The sequence below is a fragment of the Poecilia mexicana genome, unplaced genomic scaffold (genome assembly GCF_051168715.1).
Source record: "Poecilia mexicana isolate PSO_F unplaced genomic scaffold, ASM5116871v1 scaffold_5, whole genome shotgun sequence".
In the NCBI taxonomy this organism is placed as follows: Eukaryota; Metazoa; Chordata; class Actinopteri; order Cyprinodontiformes; family Poeciliidae; genus Poecilia; species Poecilia mexicana.
In genome coordinates, this window is record NW_028263374.1 from 23,766,105 (window position 1) to 23,781,977 (window position 15,873).

The 15,873-nt window shown below is 35.8% G+C and overlaps 1 protein-coding gene across 1 annotated transcript; it reads right to left on the bottom strand.

The window, feature by feature from the left end:
* Positions 1 to 1,430: 1,430 nt before the first annotated feature.
* rem1 (RAS (RAD and GEM)-like GTP-binding 1) lies at positions 1,431 to 9,763 on the bottom strand. The gene is made up of 5 exons (XM_015005000.2): positions 9,420 to 9,763; positions 5,082 to 5,470; positions 3,128 to 3,210; positions 2,228 to 2,435; positions 1,431 to 2,141 (listed from the first exon to the last, which is right to left on the bottom strand). The coding sequence occupies exons 2-5, from the start codon at positions 5,434 to 5,436 to the stop codon at positions 1,864 to 1,866; spliced, it is 924 nt and encodes a 307-aa protein (XP_014860486.1). The 5' UTR covers positions 5,437 to 5,470; positions 9,420 to 9,763; the 3' UTR covers positions 1,431 to 1,863.
* Between the last annotated feature and the right edge of the window lie 6,110 nt (positions 9,764 to 15,873).

Sequence of the window (15,873 nt, forward strand, 5' to 3'; positions counted from 1 at the left end):
AGCGTACATGCTGATGAGAAGGTTTTAAGGAATCAATAAAAAAAAATGCATTCACTGATACACATTGGTGTTATGCAAAACAGTAAATTTCTGTTCTTTCTTTTCTTTGTTTTCTTTACTTTGTTCAAAATTTGCCCGGATAATCTCACTTGACAGCAGTAGCAAAAAATAGTTTGCCTAACAAGCTAGTTTTTCTGTCAATAAACTGGTTCTTTGGTTATATACAGATGAAAAAGTAATGAGCTAAATTATAATCATACCTTTATTTCCAAAATATCTTTGAAAATATACATTATTAAGCATGCCAAAATAACCAGGCTGTAGGGTTACTTTGTGTTTTTACACTGGGCTTTTGCTAGTTGGAAACTAATTTTCAGGAAAATCTAATGCCATTGTCTCTTGGTCTTTCCTCCCAATAACTCACAAGCATTTTCTGTTGCTTCAATATAGAGGGAATCCAAGACAAAAAGTTTATTTGCTTAGTTATGTTTGTTGACTTGAGAATTTGACTTGAGAATAACTGTGGAAGAGTTATTGCTGTATAAAGTAGAGCGTAAACACATCCATCTGCAACTGGATCCTTGGCATTTTGACAGTAAGGCGCTGAATACTGGGGTCCCTCAGAGTTGTGTACTCAGTCCTGTTCTGTTCACTGTGCAGCAGTGCACAGATCAAACTGCATTATGTCATCTGCAAAGTTTACCATAGTGGATTTCATCAATAAAAATGTCAAGTCAGCATACAGAGAGGAGGTGTGATGGCTTACAGACTGAAGCAAAGTCAACAACTTGTTACTGGGAGTTGCTAAATCAAAAGACATGATCACTGGCTTTAATAAAACCACAGTGACCACGAGCCACTTAACTTAAACAGATCCTCTGCGGAGAATCCCCCAGACCCCACCATATTCCTTGGTCTTCACTTGATGACATGGATGATGAATTAATATCTGAACACTTTTCAAGCGCACCACTGAAAAGTTGTCATGGTCTTTCTTTCATTTACCTCACACCCTGGATGGGTAAAGCCAGCAGTATTGTAGGAAATCCCAGGAACCTCCTGCATGAACTTTTAACATAACATTAGATAATCATGTGGGTTCTCACTTTCAGATTATGTGGTTAACATTTTAATCAGGTTGGTATATATGTATATATAGTGCTAGGTTTCTGGAAAATTAAATCTTATGTAACTTTGCAGTGTTTCACCCTTATAAGGCTGTAATGATAGAAAAAGCAACATGACTTGGTTTGGTGTCATATTTTAACATCAGCAGAATATTATCTTCAGGAAACTGGGCAGGATGAAGGGGTAAAAAATGACAGAACTTTCACTTTTTCAATAGACACTGCCAAGTATGCAATGATAATTAAAAAAAAATATTTAAAAATCACATAAGAAGTATTTTTGTACAGCTCTAGTAGACATGATTTTATGACTTGAAAATTTTATTTAGCACATTAATCTGAACACAAGAAATCTCGGGATAACAACAGGGTGGACACAGTGATCAGGTTCGCCATGATGAACAATGTCACATCACCTCTACTGATACACACACACGCACTTACACACATCCATGCCACTGTTAAACCAAAGAATGGTGATCTGTTACATTCATCTGAAATCCTCATATTGACGTCATTTGGAGGTAAAGTCACAACAAATTTGACACTAAACAGTAAAACAGGGGAGCCACAGTCACAGTAAGTGTCTTCTTTTCATTCATCTTTCAGTGACAGCTTTGTCTGAGCCTGACCCGCTGGTCGTGATAGACACAGCTGATGCTATTTTCCACAGTATCACAAGCAGGTAATCAATCGTTCAAGAAGTCACAATAAAAGTCTTGATGAAAGCAAGCCTTCAGAGGACAGCTAGGTCATGGCAACTCTTGGAGCGCACTTTAACTGCCATTCGCTGGTTGTTTCGTGCCACCAGTCGATCCAGGAAACGCCGGGCCTTCTTGGTGAGGCTCTCTTTACGCTTGTAGATTGAGTTTCTGTGCTTTGTGACCTCATTGCTGTCCCGACGGAGACGGATCTGTCGGACCACACCCTCAAACAGTTCGGACACGTTATGCTGCAGGGATGCAGACGTCTCAATGAATTTACAGTCAAACACTACCGCACAAGCACTGCCCTCTAGGAAAGAAAGGAAAGATGCTAAATTATTAAAGTAGGATCAAATGATGTTTAGCCATTTTTCAATCATGGATCAGTGACCCCACCTTCCACAGCGACCTCTCTGGCCCGGACCAAGTCACTCTTGTTTCCTACGAGGATGATGGGAAGATTTTCGGCTTGTCGAGCGCGCCTCAGTGTTATGCGGAGCTCAGCAGCTGAATCAAAACTTGAGCGGTCGGTGACAGAGTAAACAATAACATAAGCACTCCCCACCTTCAGGCAGTCATCATGACAGGTTGGGTCTCCTTTTTCCTAACAGAGGACACAATGACAGAGACTTCTTAATTTTTCCTAAACAGAATAAAAGGATAGTAAAAAGTGAATCACCTTTAACTTTTGGGATTATGCACACATACATAGGGTTGTGGCATAGCTATACTTATTTTTCTACAAACATTTCTATTGTGGTTTCTTATTGTTTAGAAAATACTAACATTATCAAGTCAGTGATGTTTCGTTTGAGGAGAGACCAGATTTTAAAGACCAGATTGTACATTTTCATTCATATTGTTGAATTTTGACAAACACTTTAATAAGTAATAGTCATTACGTTGGTAAATAAACTACAGAAAGAAATTCTGTTTACCTTTGAATGAATGGGGTCAATTTGACCATGATTATGTCTAACAATACTACATTTTTCTTTTTTAATGGTTGCACAAATTTTGTGTTGGAAAGTAACTTACCAGCACAAATAAATGCTTAATACCCAGACAATTGATTGGTTGTGCTGGATTTTAAGCAAAGCTGTGATTTTTAATTACATTTTTTAGAAAGACATGGTCTGATTACATTTTCAGAACTTTTTCCTTTGTTAATGATGATGACAAATACACACACACATTCATGACATGCTTCTAGTTTATCTGGACAGAACTAAGAAGTTATATTTCACGCTTAGAGATATTTCCACACCAATACACACTCACTCAAATGCAGCATACCGATTTATCACCCTCCCATGTGTCCATGACAATCAGTGTTGTTTCCTCTCCATCCACCATCAGTGTCCGTTCATATGTTTCCACTGTGAGGAGCAATAAATACAGGCACATAAACAGCTGGGAAAATTTAACATATCTTATTTCTTATGTTATGTTGGATTTGAGTTTTGGATTCATTCATATAAAAAGGTTTTAATTTTGAGCTGCCTTGTTGCTGACATGAGATATAACAATAAACTTGACATAACCTTTGTGCAAAATATTTTTTGATTCTTTTCTCTTTTTCCAATGTGAATGCTTTTCAAATTACTCTGGCAGTTATGAGAATTAAAACATTTGATAAAATCTTATTTGGAACAAACCCTTTTGTGAAAAGTTGATGCTAATAAATAAACTTAACAAGATTCTTTTTATCCTTATCCTGTCATTTAATGCTGCTACTTTTGGATGACTTGTTGCCATATTCGAAACTTGTTGCCATATTTTGTCAATTCAGGATGTAATGATAATAATATAAGACGTTCAGACATCTACCAATTAAAAAAAATCAGAACTTGTCCCTGACTTTTTACTAAACAGTGAAGTAAATTTACTGTGAAATTCCTTTCATTACAGCTGATGACATTTAGTTTCTGATTGGTTACAAAGTTACAACATTTTGCAGGCTTTTCTTTTTTTCTTGTCAAATTCTTGTTGCCATTTATAAAACAAGATTAACATCAAGTATTATCTTTATCATTATATGATCTTAAGATGCATACAAGTAAACTTAAATTAAAAAAAATTTCTGAAATGACCTGAAAAAAATATAAGCGTTCAGAAATCATAAATCCTGGACTACTAAACTAAGTAAATATGTATTTTTTATGGGTAAAATCAGATTATGGTGTCTATTGGACTGGTTAAACACTTCCTCCAAACTTGTTCATGTTATTCTACATTTTCTTTTCTATTTTATTTACAGTCTCTTGAGAAGAAAATGTTGAGTTCAGTTGCTTAGATCGCATTTGACGTGCTGTCTAAAGCTCACATTTAAATTGAACTATCAACTTTATGGAAATATCAGCTTAAACCAAAGTGATGAATCTTCAAAGTGAAACTGGTTTCTGAAGAGCCTCAACTTTGGCCAAAAGCTGGACAAAAGTTCAAAAAACTAAAACACATCTACCACCAGAATGACTGTTGAGACAAATGAGGAAACAATAAAAGAACAAACAATCTCTGAGTCAACAATATGTACATAAAAACAAAACCCAGAGCTAATTCAGTGCAACTAACTGCACACCAACCCTGTCCTCACAGTGTGTCAGACTGCTAATGGATCAATATGGGTTGCCAATCATGGCCAGAGGCCCAAAGTCACATGACACAAGAGCTCATCAATAATGTCGGGCCAGTCAAGGTTGCCATACCACAACAAAGTCAAAGATACTGTGCACAAATCTGAGCAGAGAAGCCTGGTTTTCTGCATCCATGTGATGTTTTGTACCCCAAAGATTATAAATAGTGTGCAAAAAAACCTTTGTACAAGACTTAACATATATTTTCAAATACAAAGCAGCTGTGATTGAAGCTGTCTTCAGTCAGAAGAACAAGGAGCACTGTGGCGGGTTGTGGGGGCCATATGGTGCCAGGATCTCTAGATCGTAGAGTCAATCTGTGATTGTGAGGACGGATGGAAGATGCTGAGACAGCTATGCCTCTAGAGAAAGAGTGGCAAGCTAAACATGACGGTCATTGTTTCCACTGTCCTCATGCTTCATTTCCTGTGAATGATGCTGAGAACTTTGGACCCTGTCATGACTGATGGAAACCAGAGTTCACAGAGATATTTACAGAGTGCAATAAATTGAACATCTTGTTTAATGAAAAAGCAATAAATTAAGGCACTGCTGAAACCATGAAAGCACACTGACAACTAATTTATTAAAGAGTTCCACAAACAGCGTCCCACCTCCAGGTTGATCATCTTTCTCCGTGATTCCAGCAAAGATGCCTGCGAGGCTGGTCTTCCCGACACCATGGTCGCCAAGCAACACTACTCTGTAAACACACTCTGATTCACTCTGTGAGTCGTCATCTGAATCAGAACTCCAGTGAGCGCGGTAGTGGAGGGACTTGTCTCCGGGATGGTAAGATGCTGACTGCCCTAAAGGAGGGTGACTGCGAGTTGGACCGGGACGCTCCGGCTGTGTGCTCAGGGATCTGTGAAGGTCCCAAGTCCCGCTTAGCTGCTGGTAGAGGGGAGGAATTGGTGTGCTCCCTCGACGCCGCAGAGGCTCCTTATCTCTCTGAGTGTTAAGGGTCATAATGTTACGGTAACAGCATCAGGACGGGATGGGCCTATAAGGAAAATGGGACAGGTTAAATTTTATAATCATCGATGTTATAAAGCATAAGATGTATGTTAAAAGTATATACAGGGCGGTTCTAGCGAAACACTGATCCTTAGAAATGAGATGTCGTCCTTCTTAAACCTAAAAATATGCAGACTCCAATGTGGCACACTGAAAACCTGACCCTTCCTCTTCACCTTAAGTGCAGCTTCTTTAGGACTCACAGAGGAAGCGGTGCAACTTTAGTTTCATTAAACACTAAATCTAAATGTCACTAAATTTAGATAAAACAAAGTTTATGTTGTTCGGTAAGTGTAAAGAGAAGAATGACTTAATAATACAAATTGATAATATGACTGTGGAAAGAGTGACTGAAATTAGGTTTTTGGGAGTACTGATTCAAAACAAGATCTGTTGGAAACCTCATATAAGATATGTCCAGTCTAAAATGGTAAGAAGTATTGCAGTTCTTGCTAATGCTAGAAAATATTTAAACTCCTCTGCCCTATACATTCTGTACTGCTCACTTATTTTACCTTACCTAAGTTACTGTGTGGAAATTTGGGGCAACACTTACAGAACGTTACTACAACCATTATGCACATTACAAAAAAGAGCCATTCGTTTAGTTCATAAGGTTGATTTTTACTGTCATACCCACAATCTATTTATATATTCTTATTTATTGAAATTTACTGATCTAGTAGAGTTTCAAACTGCACAGATCATGTTTAAAGTCAGAAACAAAATATTGCCAGAAAAGATTCAACAATTATTTTCCGATAGAGTGGGGGGATATGACTATAGGGAAAACCTTAACTTCAGAACTTTGAAGGCTCGTACAACAATGAAAACATTGTGCATTTCTGGTGTTGGTGTAAGGATCTGGAATAAACTCTCTAAAGAGCTGAAGCAAAGTCCAAGTATGAGACATTTTAAGAAAGGTCTCAAGATAGCTATTATTCAAAGTTATAAGGAAGAACAAAGGGGATAATCCTGGTGGGAAATTAAAACTTTAAGTATGATGTCATCAAGTAGGTGGCATGTCGGCGCAGGTGTGGGTAAATATATAAAGGTATGTAAATAGCTGTGTATTTTGTCTATAAGCAGATGGGAGTGTATATGGGTGTATGTACGTATATATGTTTGTATATGTAAATATGTATATATGTATGTGTACAGATGTGTATGTGTGTGTATGCACTATTTTCATCTAGCTGAGGAAATTTTATTACACTTATTATTTCCTTTGTCAGAAAGGATACTGGATATTGAAAATACTGTGATAAATTACAGCTGGAAAAGGGGTATGATTACATAAGTTATACTTCATCATACTCCTTTTCAGACTCATAATCACCGATGTGATGTGTTTTATTTTATTTTTTTTTTTATTGTTTTTTTTGGTGTTGTTTACACTGTCGGTGAAAGGTTTGTCTGAAATAAACTAAACTAAACTAAAACTAAAACTAAACACAGTAGTAAACATGACAACGGTCTGATAAATTTATGATTAAGTCACAACGTTTATCTCCTAAAGCAAGTGAGTCACATTGCGGCATAAGATCACACAACCCTTTCTCTCTGCTGACAGACACCAGCAGATATATATTTGTGAGAGACAGGTGAGACAGAGGTGGACAGAAAGGTAAGGAGGAACAATTATACTGATATATTTCAAAGTACTTTTCTTTGTTTCAAGCAATACTTAAACTCTATGAGGATTATATTGTGACTCACAAAGAAGAGTAAGTTAAATTTCTAGTATTTTCTGGCAACAAAACTTTGTGCTCAATTTCAAAATAACCCTATATTTCAATAGCTTTACACCATTGGTGGAAAGAACTCAACATAAAAGTTAATTAGTTGTCAATACAAACATTTTAAATACTTAAAAGAAAAATTATGTAATTTTTAAAATTTCATTTTAATTTTCGCTTGTCACATTTTTTTTTCACTCACAATAGTCACAATATCTGTTTCAAAATTATGTTGTTGCTGTAAAAGAAAACAACCTGGAATTTCAGGAAGCTATTTGTGTCTTTTATGTGTTTTTTTATCTTTCAGATGCCTTTGTAAGATATTGTGGCTCTATTTTGTAACAAAATACTTAATTGGCAAGAGCATCAAACTATACAGAATAATATATATTTTTAAACCTTGTTATATTTTTTTAGAATATTTCTGATATTTCTGTGTTTTTGGTGTTTCCCTGGGTTTGGATAAGTTAATTAATAATAATTAATAATGCTATTAATTATTATTTATTATTAATAATACTATGATTAATAATAGTATTATTCACAATAATAATAATACTATTAATTATTCTTAATTAAAAATATTCCTTTAAATGTTATTTAAAGGAACGTCAACATTTTTCAAATGGGCAGTGTGGAGTATTTTCAGTAGTCAGTAGCTTAACTGCAGTGGATACCTCTCGTGATCCACTGGAAATCGGAAAACTTCTCATGGATGCAGGAAGCTAACAGATACTCAGAGCAGAAAAAATATCTTAAAGACTGAATTTATCCTATATAAAGCAATTAAAATCTCAAAAGTATATTTAGACTTTATTGTGATTGCATCAGACTGTGTTTTTTTTGTGTCTGTTTTTTCAAGGGATCAACATCTTTGTCTTGAAGCTGAATAACTGAGTTGGAATATTTTTTGTCTAACTAGCAGTTCTTCCTCTATAGAAACTGTGTCATATAACTATGCTTATTACACCCATTACTGCTCATTTTTAGTGTGTATATTTATTGTTTTGGAGTAAATTTTACTCACATTTTATCCTTTGAAAAAATACTCAGTTTTCTCTGCATAATCATTTGCTTAGCAAAAAAAAAACTGTTATATTTGAAAAGCTGTAACATGAACAACATTTTGAAGCATGTGTCTGTGTGTTAGGAATATTTTTTCCAATTGCACTGATTTATTTTAAAAGGTATAATTTTGATCTAGATTGTACTGAGTTATATACTGACTACTCATAACTACTCTATACAACTACACTTAAGACATACTGGGCCACAAAAAAGGGATTCTGGTTTGTTGGTTTATAACTCAGCTGACTTACTTCATTACAGTGGCTTTTCTTTAGTCTGATTAAAAGTTTAATAGGTGTAGCTTTTATTCACTAAACAGCTGGTTCTGCAATTATATTCTCTGTTTACTTGAATTGAAACTGTCCTCAAAAACTAATCAAATCTCTCACAACAGTTGATTTACATGGAAAACAACAATGACTCAAATAATTAATACTGCGTAGACAGTATTGGCAAAAGGTTATTTGAAAGATATAAAACTTTCCAATACATGAGCTGTGCAGGACATAGCAGCAACACTTAAACAAACCTCCTGCAATAAATAATTCAAGCATTTAAAGATGCCAAGAATGGCAGGCAGGATGGTGAGCACCATTTAGACCGGCCAAGAGCTACGTAGTTGTAGTCCAAGCATAAACCATGAACGACCAGCTCTCTACTTTATAATTATTCAGCTTATTAAAGAAATTGGACTTATCTGTTGACAGCAAAGTTGTCAATGTTCTTTGTGTTTTCATCAAGAACAATCCCACAGGCAATAAAACATATACACAACTTAGCAAGTTAACATATTTTTTTATTAACTTCCGTTAAGCCAGACTTATTTATTAGGTAACAAGAAATCTCAAGAAGAAACGAAACATACACAGATTTATACAGAAGTCTACAGCGGGAATAGACTGTATGTGAGGCTAAAAGTACTACCTTGTATGTTAAATATCATTATCTCATATGCACTAAAATTAAGTACAGATATATAGTCATCATTTCACAACTAATATAATATTTTTAAAAATACAGCATTACAAGTTTTATAATTTCTGTCTCGGTACAGGAACTACTTAACACACGCAATGCTTAAATGCTACAGAGTCATGACAATCAGTTCATTTAAATATCTGGACCTACCATACACTCCATGCACAGTCTGGGTCAGTGCAGCCTCAGTTAACAACAGAAAAGAGTTGAGCCCGGTCTCCCCGTCTCTGTCAGTGTAATAGTATCCTGGTGCCACAGTAACCCCGGCTGGAAAAAAAAAAAGTTCCACAACAGCGTTAAAAATTCAGCAGCGGAATCACAGTTATCAGCCTCCCTCTGTGTGAGTGTGTGTGTAAGAGAGACAGCAGAGCAGAAACAGATATCTGAGGAGGGAGAGTGTGCAGGACTTTTATCAGAGTGGAGGGTGAGCTGCTTTAGCAAACATTTTTGGTCACTTCCTGCTTGATCTAAAAGACACAGTTTAACTACATGAAACAACTTGGCTTGACTTACGTCTTTTCTTCTGTTCTATTGTTCTAAATTTTGTTTAAAAAAACATAAAAAACAAAACAAAACAATATATTTTCTTTTGATGGAACATTTCTTCTGTTTTATTGTTTGCTGAAAGTGTTAGACTTCCCAGACTAACATAGATGACAGCTATAGATCAAATTGTTAGCTGAAGATTAAATATTTTCTGAGATGTGGTGAAGTTTGGCAGTACAACTATTCATCATGTGCTTTTCAAATTTGATCTTTATGGAAAATTGGCAAGAAGAAAGCTACTTTATCCAAAGATCTGGCAGACCAAGCAAGTTCACCCTAAAAGCAGATCACAAGATGCTAAAAGAAGTCTTCAAAAATCTACAGCACAGTTTTGCTACTCTGTTTTCTTTTTTTAAATTCATTGGCTCTAGTGGCTTTCATATGATTGTGAATGAACAGAAAAGTGTGTTGTGAGAGAGACAGAAGACATGCAGCAAAGGTAAACAGGCTGAGACTCAAAGCTGACGGCTGAATAGAGGACTGACAGCTCCATGCCTGGGTGGCGCACTTTACACCACCGCTGCACCCCAAACTCATGCTACTCTTGGTGTGGAAGAGCCCCTACTATTAGTTACTTCAGCTGCCTCTCACAGTCCAAAACCACTGTTTGGTTAATTGATCTCAGAGATGGGTTGTTTGTAAATGTGTGTCTCTGTAATGTGCTAATAAACTGACTCATGACCTGTTCAGAGGATACCCCAAATCTGGACTGATGACGGCTGGAGGTAGGCACTACATAGACAATATATGTGTGGATGTATTAGGTAAATACATTTCTTCTAAAATTTGACAATTTCATTAGGAAGTTTTAGTTGGTATTTTGACTTTTATAAGATTGAAGACTGTGAGAAATGGTGGTGAACCAAAAAAAGGAGGTGAGTTCAATAAGAAACTGCAGTAGGAAGTTGGAAAATTTAAAGGCCACAGGCTGACCTTTAAGAAGTAAGACCAGACTGTTCTGCATAAATCAGTTTACAGATGAATCAGATTCATTTTTTCATAATTGGATTAAAGAGATGATTAAAATTCAGCACAAATGAAAAACACAGGCTATCAGAATTATAAGAGTCTATTTTGACATGTTTGCAGGAAAAGTGTTAGTGCTAAACTTCACATAGTTTTTTTGGCATAAATGGCTTTCCATATTTTACACATGTAACATGATGGAAAATTAAATTGTAGAGGGCACGCAGTACTTCCTCTGTGTCAGCGTGAGTGAATGAAACTCAACACATCACAGATGTTGAGATATCATCCACCCCTACGCAGTTCAAAGGTTTAAGTGCGAGAGGAAGCATTTCCATAGTCGCTACACCATAAACACTCTACTTTAAAAGCTGCAGAAGCTATTTGTTTATTTTTTTATTTCTATAAAAGATGAACTCAATCAGATTTTTAAAATAAGTACATTGGAAAGCTGTTTGCTATTCGGTTTAACCAAACCAGCATAACAACTTATTATTCCTTGAACTGTCTGCAGCTTAGCGGCTGCTCTAGCTAATATCTGTCTTCGAAGTTGGTTTAAAACTTGAACTTCCATTCCTTCCAGATGACTCATTTTGGAAAGCAGATTTCTTTCATCTGTAAATGAACAAGTTAGAAAAATAACCATCCTTATCAGCTGAAGAGACATACACAGCACCGCAGCTTTTGAAACAGATGAGCAGAATGATTCATTTATCGTCATTACCCCTTTGCTCTGGTATTAAAAGTATTATCTTTTTAAATTAATGTAACTCTTTTGTATTCCCCTCATTAACTCAAATAGTTTTTGTATGTTGTAATATTAGTTTTTATGATTCCCTGTTACACGTGGAACACTTTATTTTGTCGAAATGATGCCTTTTTTGGAAGAGAGAGTCAGTTGAGGTCTTTATAGAGTTAATAGTGTCTCTCTATGGCATTAATCACCACTGCCTGGGTGAAATCAGTAAGGTTTATTTTTAGTGTAAATGAGCAAGCTGGCCATTTTTCTGCAGATGTTTTGAGCTTGCTTCATTCTTCAAGTGAATGTTTATATATGCAAAGCAATTTAGGTACATTTTCGTAGAGGACCACCTGTAATGATATGCAATGCTGAGTTAAGCCAAAAGTCTGTTAGCCTCATCCAGATTGTGTGATTAAACAACAATAAGTTCCAGAAATGAGTTTCTTTATTGTTTTAACTCACATGGGGACTGCAGTTAAGATCCACATAGCAACATGAACAATCATCAATCCTCATTTTGAGGTTCAAAGATAAATTTTAAGAATTTGTGTGAATTTGAGAATATTACTTCTCCAAATGAATAGATTTTTGATACTGTTTATTAAAATAGATTAATTCTGATAATTGCTTCATACAGTGATGTTTTTCGGTTGTACACATACAGTTCGAGTAACATAATGTATATTATTAACTTCTACTGCCCCCATGTGGTATTATCAATACATGTATTTATTTACTGCAATTAATCACAAATTAATTAGAGCGGTAATTTACCTAAGTTTGGGGTGTTCAGCTCCTACTTAGAAATTATACTAAATAACAGAAATAACTATAGTAAAGTATCTTTATGCCATAATCTACAAAAAAGAGAAAAAAAACACTTTTGCCTTTTTTTATTTTTATTTATTTATTTTTTTTAGGTTTTATATAACTTGAAAATTATACCAAATATCAATTTGTCAATAGGCTGTTGAAGAGAATCTCACATGATACATACAATATCCCAAGCAGAGGACTTAAGACTCTTGGTGTGTTGTTAATGAAATGGACAGACAGATAGGGCCTGCAGCAGAAATGCAGCTGCTGCTCCAGTCTGTCGAGGTGAAGAAACAAAGAGCTGAACCAAAAAGTGAAGGCAAGACAAGAAAAGTTTATTTGTGTGGCCCATTTTAGAAGCAAGAAAATTCAAAGTGCTTCACATGATAAAGCTCTCAGTTTACAGGTCCGTGAGCTATGGTCATGACAGCTGAATCATTGGCAAAAGAGCAACATCCCAGATTTTTTTATTTTGTAGCATCAGCCATCTTCTGCACTATTGGCTGTTGATGCAGAAGCGTATCTTCCTCTGAGAGGCAAAGGTTAGATAAACTCATCAGGATGTCCAGCTCTGTCCTAGAAACTCCCTCGACCCAGTGCAGGTGGTGGGAGACAGAAGGACTCTAAAATAACATCTCTGATGTCTCCCACCTCATGTATGAAGGTGTTGCTGAACTGAAGGACTCCTTCAGTGACAGATTGTGGCATCCTAGGTGCACAAAGAAGCGTTTCAGGAGATCCTTCCTCTCAAGCAGCTGTGAGATTCTGCCTTCATTTCAAATAATTTGAAAGGAGCCAGTAGATGTGGTTTCGGTATCTGATCAGGATGCCTCCAGGTGCCTCCCTTTGGAGTCGGGGAAGACCCAGAATTTGTTGGAGCAACTACCTTGTCAAGCCTGGGAGCGCCTTGGGATACCTCCAGTATTGTGAGTGAGTGTATTTGTGTGCATGGATGGATGGATGGATGGATGGATGGATGGATGGATGGATATGTATAAACCTTGTAGCCCCCCAGTGATGTTCAATATCTAACAACACTGCATCAAACTTTAGCAAAGTAGTAAGGATGTGTAATTTTCGTCACCAACTTTCTGCTTATTGTTTCCAGGCTTTTTATTACATAGCACTAAAATATTTTCAGACACAAACTCAATTTGCTTGCCGACATTTTCTGTAACTAAATTATGAGAATCTATTTCTATATTTCTACAATATTTTCTATGCTCAGTTGTTGTCAGTATGATTATAAACGACCACTTCTTTATTTGTTTCCTCCAAACCAAACACCAAGAAGTATGATCATCACATTCCTCCAAGAAAGTTTTAATTCAGCCAAAAACAGTTTTAAGATATTTAAATGTTTTCTTCTTGTTTTATACTTGTATTTTGGGTTCATTTAAAGGGGACTTTTGTGTAGGGAACATTGTTTCATCTCGATTTCAGTGTTCATCGATGGACACTCCCTATAAAATCTGTTTTATAACATTTTCCTGGTGATGAGGTTAATCAGTCTAACCTCATCACCAGGTTAGACAGATTCATTTTTAAACAAGAAATCGTGATTGTCACAAGAGTTATGGATGTTCTTCATTCTTTGTCTAAAGGAAGCTTTCTTCTTCTCTCCTCTTCTTGTTACTGCTTTCACTCTGGGTTTCTGGTTGACTGGAGGATGAAGTAGGCTGGGCTTCATCTTGACTTCCGTTACAAACAGAGTGAAAACTTTGACCTGGAAGGCAGAATATTAATGTAAAATGAATGGATTTTTCAGACAAAAACTACAGAAAATGAAATTAATCACAGCTGGTATTGGTATTAGCATACTTTTTTGAAGTTTGTTTGTTTGCCATGGAGGTAATGCCATACTGAGCCATTGGGACATTTTCTTAGAGATCCTGTCTGGAACTTTGAAGGGGACACAAATGAAACAACAAATAAATCTTCATAAAAACATGTAGTAGGACCATATTTCAGAAGTTGAAGGGGCATCAACACAAAAGGTAAACAGAAAATAATAAATGTATTATAACAAATACAGGAAACAATTCATCTGAATTTAGATCACTTCATATCCTAATGAATTACAGGTCAGCACCATTTTAAAAAAAAGGGGCGAATAGTACGTACTCTTTGAAAAATCAGAGGTGACTGTTGAGGCTGTTACATTTTCCTGCATATGTTCTTGGGATATTTCATCAATATCTGTTGCAGTTTCCGCCTGCAATGCAAATCTTTCCAAAAGGTGATCCATAAGATCCTGGGCATGCTCTGGCTTAGTTCTGATGGCTAATTGCAGTGGAGGTTGTCCAACAGAGATCTTCAGCAACGTAAGGTTTCTGAGGAACCAGAACCCCGGAGAAGTACATTACACTCTCCTATCAGATACTTGCACTAAAGTAACATTTCGCCAAACTATTCAACTTAACTTAAACGATGACACTGTGTTCCAATTTGTTCAAGTAAATCCAACCAAAATAATTGTCTAAAACAAAAATGTAAAAGTTTTAGACTTTACCTGTTTTTGAAATGTCTATAAACCCAAAAGAGCACAACCAGAACAACCAAAATCACAAATAAAACCAGGAGTGATATGAAGAGGATGTCAACTGACGTCTGATAGACCATGGCAATGCTGATCCCTGAAATGTAGAGGACAGTGACGCATGTGTTTTACTGATCAGCTGTTTTAAGCATAAAGGAGGGAAAAAAAACAGTTGATTATTGAAACAATGGAGACAAAACAATGTTAATTTTCTGTTATCCTACAATTACTGGCTTTACTTTCTAATTAAAAAGCTCAAACACTTATAAAGCTATTGATTTGTGTTCTCTATCCTTATAGAGAACACAAATCTCTGAGCTAAATGAAATGATGAGTTCAAAAAAATTTGAGTAACTATCAGAATTTCCCACTTGAAGTCTGTTTAAGTTAATCCTTATAGAGAATGAAAAAAAAAACACAAATAAAAAAATACCTGCTTTTTCCTGCTACTCTCTTCCCCTGTTTGTTAATTACCGCTAAACAAAAGCCCTGACCCTTTCATTTGAATTTAAAAGTAAACATTCTGTTAGAATTTCGTTAAGTAATTACAGAGTTTGATTGTCATCAGTTTTTAAGATTTACTACAGTTACTATAACAAAAACAATAATTATTGATGCAATTTTTATCATTTCTAGACAAAGAATTAACACTAATTAACATTCATAGTGTGCGTGTAGCTTTTTATACCTTTCTGCCCAAATAAATAGCGATGATATTGTAGAAAAAAGGTTAGTGTTGCTCATACAAGTTCTATCAGATAGTGTAAATGGCTCGTATTTGATATTCCTTCTTCTGTCAGCTGTTTGCCATAATTACTGCAAATTTTACTCCTGACTGGCCGGCGGTTTCTTGGGATGACTCCTCTCCTGAAAACTTTGGATGCCAAGATGTCGAGGTTTATTTGAAGACACACAGGCAGAGCTGAACACTCTGAAACTTTGTTTCACCAGAGAATCTGGATTCAGCCTATTCAAGATGTCTCATCAATCTTTGT

Coding starts and splice junctions, on each gene's coding strand:
- rem1 (XM_015005000.2), bottom strand. CDS start 5,436: ATGACCCTTAACACTCAGAGAGATAAGGAGCCTCTGCGGCGTCGAGGG. Junction 3,211..5,081: donor GAAAGATGATCAACCTGGAG/GTGGGACGCTGT, acceptor TGCTCCTCACAG/TGGAAACATATGAACGGACA. Junction 2,142..2,227: donor CAGAGAGGTCGCTGTGGAAG/GTGGGGTCACTG, acceptor TTTCTTTCCTAG/AGGGCAGTGCTTGTGCGGTA.